The sequence below is a fragment of the Acomys russatus genome, chromosome 25 (genome assembly GCF_903995435.1).
Source record: "Acomys russatus chromosome 25, mAcoRus1.1, whole genome shotgun sequence".
Taxonomy (NCBI): domain Eukaryota; kingdom Metazoa; phylum Chordata; class Mammalia; order Rodentia; family Muridae; genus Acomys; species Acomys russatus.
Genome location: NC_067161.1, coordinates 18,711,549 through 18,724,736, shown reverse-complemented (window position 1 = coordinate 18,724,736; position 13,188 = coordinate 18,711,549). Strand labels below are relative to the sequence as shown.

Here is a 13,188-nt window from a genome sequence, read left to right as displayed (position 1 = left end):
AAGAAGAAGAGCCTTGTATTTCCCAGCCCCTACCCCTCTGGACACCTGGCCCTCACTTCACTTTTCACAGGTGTCTGGTTTCTTTGCCTCCCACTAGAATGTAAGTTCCATGAGAGCAGGAATTGTGTTTTGTCAACTGCTTTATTCCTGGGGCCAGGACACAATCCGATGCACAGTGTGAGCTCAATAAATATTTGCCGAATGATAAATAATGAATAAATGCTGCCATTAAAGTAATTATCCCAGTCCCTGGCACGTTGTCAAAATAAATGTGAATCATCATCGTGGCTGAAGATGCTCATTTGCATGTGTTGATTTTCACTGCTCACTGCTAAGGAGCCTTTACAGTGCCCAGTAAGTCCAGGGCTGGCATCTGTGCACATTAGCCCTGGCCATCCCTCTCTCAGCAGGTTCCATCCTTTCCACAGGGACACCGTGGGAATCTGCTGTTTCCCACAGGAGTCCTGGCATTGTGGGCTTAATAGCCTGGTGCAAAGCCAAGGAGATCCAACCCTGACCCTTCCTATCATCTTCACATTTCTGAACGCACTCCGACATCAGCCTAAAGGCCCTATGCTTCTGCCCACGTGCTGAGCCACAAGACCCAGCAGGCTTGGCTCCTTCCTTTCCCTCCCAGGGCTCTGCTTGGCCTGCAGTATTGCATTTTCAAAGGGAGAGTCCAATCTCCTCCCTGGGGTTATATATCGACAGGCCTGATCTTTAAAGATACCCCTTGCTCCTGGGGGCCTGCTCAGCAAACACAGAACATCTGTGGCTTCCATGTTTGTCCTCTTTGACAAGCAGGGGTTGAGCAGCTCTCGGTGAAGTATTGCTGACATATTGATTGACTCTCCTGTCAGGTTGAGCCTCTGCCAGCCAATGCACATAGAAGGCTCTAAATGGCACTCAGCAGGGCCCACACATACCCTAATTACTATTTCAGACAACCCCTTTTGGAAGCTGCCATTTTTCAAGGCCTGGGATCTCCATGTCCTTGGGCTGGCTGGAGAATTCTGTCACCTGTGACCAGCCCCACCCGCTTTCTCTAGGTGGGGCTCACTCTGAGTATTTCTTTTGGAGCCCATCTGGCACCTAAACACAGGAAGGGACTTCAGTGAGAAACTATTCATCGACCTGCAAGGAGGTCTGACTGTTGTTCTTACTAAAACCTGGAATCTGTGTGTGGTCCTCCCACGTAGCCTTGGGTCCTATTCACCACTCTGGGAAGGTTCTCTCCAATTAGTTGAGAGATGCTTCCAGGGCTTGGCTGCTTGCTGTGCTTTTAGTGGCTGATTTCCCAGATGCCACCTGAAGTCCATGGGCTTCCACTTGAAGCCCTTCCCCACCCCTTCCTTGCTGACCCATGAAGCCCTATTGTTCTATCCCAGTGTCTCTCTGGAGTAGAATCTGTCAAGTCATGATGAATTGTACATTGCGGCTGTCAGTGGGGGGTGGGTAGTACCAAGGGGAGGGCTTCCAGAACTCATTTCACTTCTGACCCTAACATGATCTGAACCAGACCTTTTGGGATGAGCTGCTGGAGCATTCAGGGGAAGGAGGAGGAGGAGGAACCATCCCAGGACAGCCAGGGTATCCCCTCCAATAAAACGTGAAGTGATGGACATTCATGGGAAGTGCTGAGATGAACAAGCAATAACTTCTTTCCCAATGCTTCTCAGCCCTCTATTCTGGCTCTAGTAACAGAACAACTACAAAAATAATAACAATAATAACAACAACAATAATAATAATATAAAGTATTACAATATTCAAATATTTTGCTGTCCATGGAAATAGGCATAATGACCCTAAACAGGTATTAATTTCATGTCTGGAATTCAGAAAGGCTCTTGACCTGATAAACTAAAGAATTCACAGAGATCTATTATGTAAACATGTCCTCTTTCCCTTTTCTTCATAGGTGAATGGATCAGTCAGGGTAGACTAGGCCATGCTACTGTAAGAAAGGACCTCAAACTCCAGAAAGTTCATTGCCATAATAATTCATTACTTCCCTCACTATGTTCTGACGCTTGCCGGCCATGTCTGGCTCTGTCCAATGGCCTCTTTACTCAGGATCCAGGGTCACTATATAATGCAGTGCAGTGTACACTACAGATCACAAGGCCACATCCGAAATCAACAGCAAAAAGAAATAAAAGTTCCTCCAAGCAGCATTTATACACACAGTGGATGCTAATTCACCAACCCACTTTGCTGATTATGAGGTCTGAGACAGAGGTAAGTTTGACTGAGATCCCATGGACTTTGAGGCCAGATCTCTATAAAGTGTGGAGCAGGTACCACATGCCAAGCATAGCTGAACTCTGATTTGAAGTCCCTTCATGATAAAACTTGATAGCTTCCCTTACTGTGAATGAGCATCATGATAGTACCTACACAGAACTCTTTAGCACAATGTATATGGCAGTGCCTGAATTTGAGCTCAATGATTGACAGCAGATATATGATATACTGAGGGTCAAAATAGCCTTCTGTTTATATCCTAGTCCATTTTGCCACCCATAATATTCCATCCTGTTCTATACCTCCACACTGTTTTTTTTTTTTCTTTTTTAGAAGCAGATAATTAATACTCCACCATCCATGCTCATGTGCCCTCATGTGCTATGTTCTACCCTAATAAATGTGGGTGTGGTTATCTATGTTTGAAATACTGTCAACTAGGGAGCTACGTATGTATAACTTCTTTGACACCCCCAAGCTGTCTTTATTCCACCTGTGAAGGGAGCTTTTACAAAAGGGAAAAGGAGAGATGGATGGAGGGATGACTCCTTAGCCCAAACCGCAGGACCAGTCAGTAGCAGAATAAGAAGTAGGACTCTCATTATCAGCAAACTCATTTATTCACAGCTCCCCAGGGTGTCCCGAGGACACTTCCGTCCTTTTCCCACAGGCCAGAGAGGTGATAGTGTCATTGTCTTCCTCAAGTCAGAGAGCTAGGGAGAGCTGACCAGGAACACCAAGACACACAAAATAAATACATAAATAAATAAATGCCAACAAAAGCCTATTTCCAGATACCCTTCCCCCAAAATAAGAAAAGGTGGTTATACCCCCGGTGCGGTTCTCACTTATTTGCTTAGATTCGGTTCAATGATGGGAAATATGCCTGAACTTGAGTTTCATTTTTGTGTGTAGCTTCTGCTGGTGCACAGGTCTTATGCTCAGAGATTTGGATTTACCCCTTTTCTTACCTTTATCTCACTTATTTTCCTATTGTCTGAGAAGTGACTCAGGTTCTCTGAGCCTAACCCTTTGACCTCATGCCTAGTTTTCTTGAATACTTTTGTTAAAAATGATGGTGGTGGTGGTGGTGGTGGTGGTGGTGGTGGTGGTGATGATGGTGATGATGATGATGATAAAGAGCTACACTAGAAACAAGGAAAAAAGTTAAGGAGGCAGAAGGGAAGACAGCCTTGAAAATAGAACACAGCGTCATGAGTGTCCCTTTATGCTCAGTAAGATTACAGGCCTGTCTGTTATTCTCCTGAAGCTGACGTTGGCAATATACCCTGTGCCTTGGAGTGACAAGCCTGAGCAGTGTATGAGGGAGCAGTTCTGAAGAGCAGATTCCTGTGGGTAGGGCACTGGGGACGTTGTCGTCTTTGCCTGCCAGGACCCCACTGCTTTTTCATAGACAGGAGCATCAAAGCTTTGTTAGACTGGGGCCCCAGCTGCACCTGTGAGGCATGGTGGCAGCATCTGTCCCAGCACTCAGGGACCCTCCTCCAAAGAGCGCTTCTTCAGCGCAGCAGCAGCAGCAGCAGCTGGCTCCAGGCAAGCTCCAATAACCCAATGGTATCAGGGTTTTTCTTTTTTTCCTTAAGTCATTTTAAAACAGCTAATTCCTTGGCTCCCTTCACCTGGTAATTACAAATCAGAAGCTATCGTTATCTTGAAGCAACCACGATTACTTCTCATTTCCTGACCTCTGTATGGTGAAAATATGTCATTATTTGAGGCAATAGAATCTGGTCTCTTCAAGTAAGTGACCTACATATAACAGATAAACTGCAGGAGAAAATTAGGTGTTACCTCAACGGAAAGAGTGCAGTAAATGTCACTTATTCTTATTAGTATTTATCATCTGGGAAAGTTGCGACCGTGGGCGTTGCACCTCATGGAAATGTAGAGACGGAAAATGTGGTTTGAGGTTGGAGAAGCCAGAGAGAGAAAAGCAGGCACATAGTCTCCCAGGTCCCTCGCCACCTTAATCTGCAGCCATCAATCTAAGCTGTATTGTGTGAAGGTAGGTTTTTAGCCTTAATAGAATGCAGCCCGACTTTAAGGGGCGGTAGGCATGCAGAATTAATTGCTCTGTGAACAATTTCCTAAGCATTGTTAATTGTGTTTCCTGTAGTTAATTGTTTCTCCCATCCCCACGTCAGACTCAGAACTTTCCTGTCAACAGCCCTTTCCCTCCTGCCGAGCTGGGAATGTGGCAACAGGCATCAGCCCCGTGCCCATCGGAATGCCAGACAGCCAGGGCACAGTCACTGCTCTGCTCGTGTGGGAAATATACGGGGGTGGGGTGGGGGGAGGATTCCTTACTTATCCATGAAGGAAGCATTTCCTAAAAGAGGGCTTGGAAAGAACACAGGTGTTTCTGTCCCCTCGGTAACAATAAAGCAGGGATCCATGGGGGGGGGGGGGATGAACCGTACATTGAGTTTCCTAAACTAACTGTACAAACTGAGTAACAAGACCAGAAGGCTGCCTGGAGGCTGAGGCATAGCTGGAAATCAACCTCTGAAAACGTGCTTGTCCCCCGAGAGCAAGTGCTTCTGGGCATCCCATCTCTGCCTCATTCCATACTCGGGGGAAAACAAAAGATGCTGCTGTGTGTTTTGGTTTTTCCTGGAGTAGGCTCTACTACTATTACACATATGTACGCATGCTCATACACACACACACACACACACACACACACAGCATTTTTACAATGTACCAAAGATATGCACTTGTCATGAAGAGAGGGAAAGTTTGGCATAGTTAGACAGGCATGCTTCTAAGTGGGCCAATGTGATTGCGGTTACCTCTGGCTGCGTGGGCATTTTAGGGCCGGTCAAACGGGAGCAGTGTAGCCTCAGTTTTGAACTGGACTCACATTTTGAGCAGCTGGGTGAGCCCAGCCTTTGTCAGCACACCTGTCAAAAAAGCACTCACATCAGGTGTGTGCACAAGCAGCTAAGTGGTGGGTAACCTTATCCTGAAAGATCAGACCTGTATTCTGCCTCCTTCCTCCACTTCCCACTAGGGCCACTAGGGGTGCTGCCCCCAAACCTGGGGAAACTGCCACCAAGCAAAGGAGACAGAAGCTCTTGGACTGCCACTTTCTGTCTTTTAGCTAATCCTGGCGGCCTGGGGCAAGCCATTTTTGAACTGCGGTTTCCTTAAAAGGCAATCGCTTGGAAGAAGGCACCTGGCCCTCCCCCTTGACATTTGCATTGCTGAATTATCTGTTCATATTCTCATTACTTTGTCTCTCCTGCAGCAATGCATCTGCTCGGACTCAATTGGCAACTCCAGCCGGCAGATGGACACACCTTTAACAATGGCGTAAGGACCGGCTTACCAGGAAACGATGATGTGGCAACAATGCCATCTGGAGGCAAAGGTGAGGTTACAGCTGCTGCTTGCCCTATTGAGGTCACAGGAAAATTCAAGGCTCTTGCCAGCTGCTTCAGGTTTTTTAATCCAAATCTTGGAAGGCATGAAAAAAAAAAAAGAAAGAAAGAAAGAAAAAAAGAAAGGGAAAGGAAAAAAAGCGACTGCCTTTCATAGGTGCCCTCTTTTAAAAGCTGTTTGCTGTTCCTGTCTGCTGGCTGGATTTGGCTGGAGTCACTTGGATCTGGCATAGTGCCTGCTGCAAACAGTGTGCATACCTATGCTATCTACAGCAACTGGCACGGTGTAGCATGCTTGAAAGCATCCCAAGGCCTGAGCAGAAGCAGCAGCAACAGCAGCAGCTGGAGCAGCAGCAGCAGCTGGAGCAGCAGCAGCAGCAGCAGCAGCAAAAACCTGCCTAATCAGAAGGCAGGAAGCAGCTGGCAGTACACGCCACTAGCCTGGGTCCCTCTCCAGAGATACAGCCTCCCTGGGGAGTAGACTCGCCTGGCTTGCCATGAAAGAGACAGAGCTGTTCTGCTTTGGGGGAGAATTAGAAAGGAGTTTTGACAACTAGGCAACAAAGCTTCCCTTTTCCGAACAGTGAGGAGGACAATAGCAATGTTCGTGGAGGCAATCAGGCGACTGTATTCTTGTAGGGGAGAAAAATAGGTGCTAACAAGGTGCTAAAAAAGAGAAGAGAAAAACAGAGCCATGGGGGTGGGGTAGGGACAGGAGCAATTAAAAGACAAGAGCAGCCAATGGCACAGCTAGGAGGGCTGGCTTTTGATAATTTGGTGGCATTTGAGTTATTCGGGATGGAAATCACATGAGAGGGGGGGGGGAGGTGTTTGTATTGAAAGGGTTTCTCCAAACAGAATGTTTTCAGTCTATGTCTAAGTCACCAGTACACACACACACACACACACACACACACACACACACACACACACACACACACACACCAGCTTCTTTAAAATGTTTCAAAGAAGGAAGAAGCCTTTCTTAGGTATCTATTGTGCCTAGCATGGTATAGTCTAACTAAAGTTCCAAAAGCAGGAAAAACTCATGTCTGAGAAATTCAGGCCAAGAATTTTCTAGAAACTGAGCCAAATGCATCTGGATAAGTACAAACTTCAATTCAGGTCTGTACACTGTGCATCTTCTGACAGGATGTTGGCTTTTCTAGTATCTTGGACTTTCTGCCCAGAAGACTCCAGAATTCCTCGGCCTTCTGTGTGTATTACTTACCTTAATATGCTAATAGTCCTTAAATCTTTCTCCCCAGGGCTGTCCAACACCTTCGGGTATGACTCATCTGTCTTTTTATCCAGTCTTTAAGAATCACTGTTCCCATCTGTCATAATCATAATGCTAAATTACCTTTAAGTAAGCATGAGAAAGTGTTATCTGAGGGTGAAATGATACACTTTCCATTGCTGTGTACGTAAAACTAGGTCTCAAAATAGAGAGTATATTTCACCTTAACTGACCACGTTCTGCTTTAACTGACCACAAAGCCCAGAGCCAAATTTATTGCCCTCAGATTTGAAATCTATTCACCTCTAGTAGTTGATCCCACTCCTTCCCTTTTCCTTTACAACAGTGGCTCTCGTTTCTGCCCCTTGGGAGACATTTGGCAATGGCTGAAAAGGTTTGTTTGTTTGGTGTGTGTGTGTGTGTGTGTGTGTGTGTGTGTGTGTGTGTGTGTGTGTTTTCTATCACAATTGGAAGAGGTGTAAGTCGTGGGCTAAGGGCAGGGGTGCTGTTAAATGGCCTACAATACAGTAGCTAGCCCCCTATCCTGAAGAATTACCTCAATGCAGAGGAACAACTGGATGGCTTTTAGAAGCCCTGCTTTGGGGAGTCTCTGCTACATTTACCCATTACTGTTCTTTAGTCCACAAGTCAACAACCCCATCCTTCCAGGCAAACACAGAATGCACATTTGAAAGTGAAGGTGCAGATTATCTCATCAGGCATGGGATGTTGAGATGGCAGTGTCCGGACGTTGTGCACTGATGCTTTTGAAATAGTGGCCTTCACCCCCAGGACCCAGTGATCTTCGCAAGAGTCCAGAAATGAAAACTGCCCCCTTGCCTTTCGTCTCTATGCTCCGTGTCTCAGCCCCATTCCTCTTCAACATCCCACACCACCACAGTCAGACAACTGAGGAATACTTGTCTCTAAGGCACTGGTTCTCAGCCTTCTTAGTGTCCAGACCCTTTGATACAGCTCCTCATGTTGTGCTAACCCCCAATCATAAAATTATTTCCGTTGCTACTACATAACTGTAATTTTGCTACTGTTTGAATTGTAATGTAAATATTTTTGGAGCCAGAGGTTTGCCAAAGGGGTTGTGACCCATATGTTGAGAACCACTGCTCTGGTAACAAATGAAGCACCCCCCCCCTTTTCATTGTGATCTGGGGAGACCAGAATCTTCGCCTTTCCTGTGCAGTGTGCTTTAAAACATAGAATCCAGCTCCTGTAAACACCACTGGTTCTGGTATTTTCTAAATGAGTTATAGGACAGGGGGTCTGTTTGCCAAAGCATTGTCCTGTGGGCTTTAAAAAAAAGGGGGGGGGTGAAATTTCAAAATTGCCTTAAAATGAAATAAAACTCAATGCCTTTCTTTCCAAACACTGAAACAGTACTCTGGTCGTGAGTGAACGTACCCGATTGCCTCTTTGAGCTTTAAGGAAGTCTTGTAAAATGACAGGAAAGATTGTTTAATGTCCTTGAGTGACTTCAGTTTTGAATTTCTAGACCTAGTGACCTCTCCATTCCTCGCTCACCAATTCTATACATTTAGATAACCCAAATCAATTCCCATCGACCACTTTCCCACTGTTTCAAAGAGACAATCAAGACATATTGGCAATAAGTTAATTAAATAACACCCCCTCAATTTTTTTGTGGTATAGGATAATCCTTCACTCCGATGTTTTAATCAAGATTCACCACACATTGCCAGGGAGGTTAATCTTATTAAGCAATTACTGGGTAAGTATCCAGCAGGAGCAAATTAAAATGTAAGCAAAACATGAGCATGTGAGTCCCATCTAAGATGGTCTATCGATGGAGATTTCATTAGTTGGTCTTCAGGAGTAGTTACATTGTGCTGGTCGGGAAAGGCGTCTAGTAGACAGGACAGCCTCCCCACTCCGCTATGATAGTGAAAGAAGGGCTCTCCATTAATTAGGAGAATGTGTTCTTGGGACTGTGTCTTCCTCTTCCTTATCCATTTACTGTTGTCCCTGGTTTATTATCCCCTCCACCCCCACCTCTCTTTCAATTAAGCCTTACGTGGATGGTCCTGGGTATCACATTGAGAAGAAGTTGCAGGTGGACTGCCAGAATCACTTACCATCTCGTGTGTATTTCTATGTTCAAAGGAATGAACTCATACGTCTTCATTAGAGGGACACAGAGTGCTTTTTCTATAGATCTGAGATTAGATAAGCCTTGAGAATGAAGATTCGATACAGTATTCTGACCTGGTCAGATAGCATAAAGGGATCCAGCTTGATTGCCTGGGCCCAGAAACAAGGAATACGGGAGCTTTGCCAGGGCATGTCATTGGCTCTGGGTCTGTGCACTGATCTTAAGAAAGAATATACTCTCAAGTAGAATTTCATGGATCATTCTCAAAATCCATCAGTCATTTTACATTCCTAGTGTCCTGTGTGTCACTGGGGTTAGCAAACTGTATCTCGTGGACCAAATCAGGCTGACCACCCATTGTGATGATGGTTTCTATTGGTGCATAGCCGTGCCCATCAGACCGTGGAGGCAAACAGGTGCAGCAGACTGTACAGCTTACAAAGACAAAAGTATTTGCAATTTTACCCTTTAATAAGAAAAGTTGATGCTTTTCCCATATCATTTCCAACCTCATTTCCACTTTTCCAGAGCCTTTCCTAATACCAAATTATGGTTTTTTCCAAGGTCCCAACACTTGTTTCTCTTCCTTCATCAAGCAGTGGTTACGTACTCTTCATGTCTTTACTTGACCAATCCTATAAATTAGCATAGAATACTGGCACTGATCTGGCCGGCCACAAACCCCAGCTTCATCCCTATGTGACAGGTTGACTTTATTTATTCAGGTCATCTTTCCATTCCCAGCCTTCAGCCTCTCATCTTTGGAATGGAACCTCCAAGTCACAAGCTTGTGGCCCAGTATACATGAGATAACCCTTGCAGAACACCGCCGTGGTACCATGCACTCGGCAAACAAGCTGTGAGTCTTTGACATCATTAACATCGCCATCCCTTGGTTGGTTCGTTTAATACATCTCCACCAGCTGCCACTTCGTATGAGATGCTGGAATTGTCCAATAGGGAAGGCTGCTTTCAGAGTGGCAAGACAGATGATAATGCCACTTCATCTCCCTTCCTTTACCTTCTAAGAATTAACACAAGTCCCATGTGAGGATTTTGTCCCACATGTTTCCTGGATGAGGTCAATAGGAAGCAAGACTTCCCCTTCTGGGGGGGGCCAATGTGTGAGACAGGCTGGCCAGATCCCCAAGCACTGTTTGTCTCCTGCAGCTTTGAGCTCCATCACCACCAGCCTGCCTGTTTTAAGCCCTACCATTCTCGGTTTATAACTCAGCTGTAAACATTTATTTGTGCCTGAAGCACATTTCTTTCCTACCCTTGGAAAAAAAAAATCAGAATTTCCAGATGGTATGCAAGTTGGAAAAAATGGCAAAGACTGTTATTCTGTTTAGAAACATGTTTTTCTACACTTGCCCTTTCAGCAAAAACTTCATAATGAGTTTTACTCGTTGGCTTAATGCATGGTACTAGGAGCCAGATTCGCAGGGAGGTTGGTAATTCTTCCTCTGGCTCCTGTCACTCAGTTTCTCAATGCACACAGCTCGGGGTTTCAAATGATCACTTCTCTGCATGGGACTTCTCCAAAGTTGGTGGTGTTCCCAGAAGGACAAGGGGTCAAACATCACCTTATAGCGTATCTAGTAGCAAATATACCAATGCAATTCCTTTCGTTTTTCGAGTATTGTTCTACCACTCTTACAGCTGGGTACCAATTAAATGTGTCATAAGGATGGGTTTATGACCCAGCTTTAAGCAATAGAGTTTGTTCTTCCTGGCATCACTCTGGCTTGACATAGGTACAAATGGCTCAGTCATCTTTTTTTTTCTACATGCTGCAGTTGCCTTTTCTCTCACTGGCTCCCTTTCTCAGAAGTGCTACACCCAGAGCTCTTCTTCTGGTTCCGCTCCTCTGGAGATCCTCCTCGGTATATACTGTGGGCTCTGAAATGCCGTCTACCTAATAGTCAGATGTGTGGGTTTTGAGTCCACTAGACAAGGGTTTTTAATCCCAGCTGGACCACCGAAGAGCTGTAGGGCCTTACTCGAGTCACCTAACTACCATCAACCCTTGTTTTTCCATCTGAGTAATGGGGAAAGCACCAAGCTATCAGGAGATGATATGCCAAATAGTAGGTACTCTGTACATTTAGCTACCGTCAACAATACTAATAAACCAAGCAGGATAACGAGGCAAAGTCAGTTCACCGAAGGGTCAGAAGTATAAATAGAAACCTAGAGGCAGTGAAGAGTTGACTGTTTCCATCTTAGGTGATATGCAAAGGCCGTATACTGTTCCTAGAGCTGGAGGATTTAAAAAAAAAACAATTGTAGCTACACATTACCATAGACAGCATCACAGGAGCGGGGTATCTCGCTCTGGGAATCCTTTCCTGAGAATAGCCATCTGGTGGCAGGGTGGAGGCCGACGAGACTGATACAGACAGCTCAGGCCAGCTGTATTTCTTCCCGCTAAGCTAAAGTTCTTTACGGGATCTCTTTAGTTATCTATTGGTTATCCGGAAGCCTCGGATGGTTGTTCTAATGCCCAAATAAATGGAAACGAAGTGTAACGACTGAGGCAATCTTCTGAATTCAACTTTATTTGCAATAGATAAAAATATGTGAGGCAGAATAATCTGCAAGGCGGATTTATGTGGAGGAAGCCTCCAGAGCTCAGGGAACTTAGGAAGTATTAATAAGAGGCTTCATTTTCCTGGTATAACTACGAGTCCATTCCCTTTATCACTTGTTTGGGGAATAACTTCCCTGTTTTCATAAATGAGTTATGGTAACACGTTCTGAAATGATTAGTCCTAATGCAGCTGTGAAAGACTGTCATTTTTCTCAACATCAGTCTTATTTAACTGGTTGGAATGGTAGGTATGAGTCTCAGAAGTAGGCAGTAGTTTCACATTTACGTGAGCAATCGTCCGTGGAGTGATAGAGTTGATGATCATGCAAAATTGATCATCACAGTGTTACTTCAGAAAGACCACAAATCTCACCGGTAAGCTGGGGGCCTGCTGTCCAGAGCCATAGGATCTCAGACATCTGCCTCTTGGGGACAGTGACCCCCATCTTCATTTTTCAAGTCGCCAATGGAGGCCCCAGCTCCGGGAGGCAAGGGCGAGACCCGGCCCTGCTTGCCAAAATGTCTTACCCAGCCATTTTCCAGCACCCAGAGCCCACTTATCCAAGATGATCATAGGATGCTCTGTCATGTCTCTTCTCTGGAGGTCCGCAATTGAGTCCAAAATTAAGACCATATCACCCTGAATTTCAGACTGTCGGGGCTGTGGGAACATGGGCTGAGAATATGGCATACATCCCAGCTCTGTGTGGACCAGAGTTTATCTAGTAGCACAGTAGAGGCTTGATAAATATTTATTGCTAAGTATAAGATGACCCAGCCAAATGCTTAGCATGTTCATTCATCATTGTTAACTAAGTAAAGTCTGGCTGCCCTTCACTCAGGCAGGTGCACAGGGCTGCTCACATGAGAAGCAGCTGGAGCCATTTGGAAGCAGCAGACTTGTAGCTTTGATTGCTCTGGCCCTCATATCTTAATATGCATGACCTATGCACTGCCCCTGCCAGGCAGCAAGCATACTGGCTGTTTGTTATGCATTGATTTCAGCTGATCTGGAAAATGGCTGTGGCTTCATGAAGCCCCACTGCAGCCCTCGGGCCTCTTTTATTAATTGTGCGTACTCTGGGCGGTCTAGCCATGAAATGATACCATAACAAGTTTTGCTTTCAAATCTGAGATCCCAGTTCTAGCTGACTTACAGGAATGCTGTGACAGACAGGATAGAGAGGCTCAGACACACCAGCGTGTCTTCGGTATGTCATTGGTTGAATCCTCAAAAGTCTGTTATTCAGATGGGGAGACAGAACCAGAGGAAGGCGACGACCAGCGCAGAGGCAAAGAGCTGGAAATTCCTAGTGCTGAGGTCCACATCTGGGGGCTAACCAGCCACAGTGAGCTTGAACTTGAGACTGCTGAATATCTCCTGTGAGGTTATCCATTCCATGCATAGAGATAGAATCCTGCCTGTTACTGTTCCCTCACTATCTGCCTCTCCATGGTACCCTATTAGGACCAGCTATGTTCTTGTCCTAGGAGAGTTGTATGGCTGGGGAGAACCTAGGTGTATAGCTTCATTTGTAGGATCCAGGCCAGCTTCAGTACTGCCTCTTTGCTCTAA

General features: G+C 45.5%; 1 protein-coding gene across 12 annotated transcripts in view; it reads left to right on the top strand.

Annotated features, from left to right (window-relative positions):
* The window catches only part of Tenm2 (teneurin transmembrane protein 2), a 1,156,123-nt gene that overhangs the window by 939,202 nt on the left and 203,733 nt on the right, over positions 1-13,188 (top strand). For 10 of the 12 annotated variants that reach the window (XM_051167371.1, XM_051167368.1, XM_051167367.1 and 7 more), the window contains one exon: positions 5,519-5,641. The exons of the other annotated variants lie outside the window; for them this stretch is intronic. In XM_051167371.1, the coding sequence (XP_051023328.1) occupies positions 5,519-5,641 (123 nt within the window). The remainder of the gene's footprint in view (positions 1-5,518; positions 5,642-13,188) is intronic. 12 annotated transcript variants of the gene reach the window in all.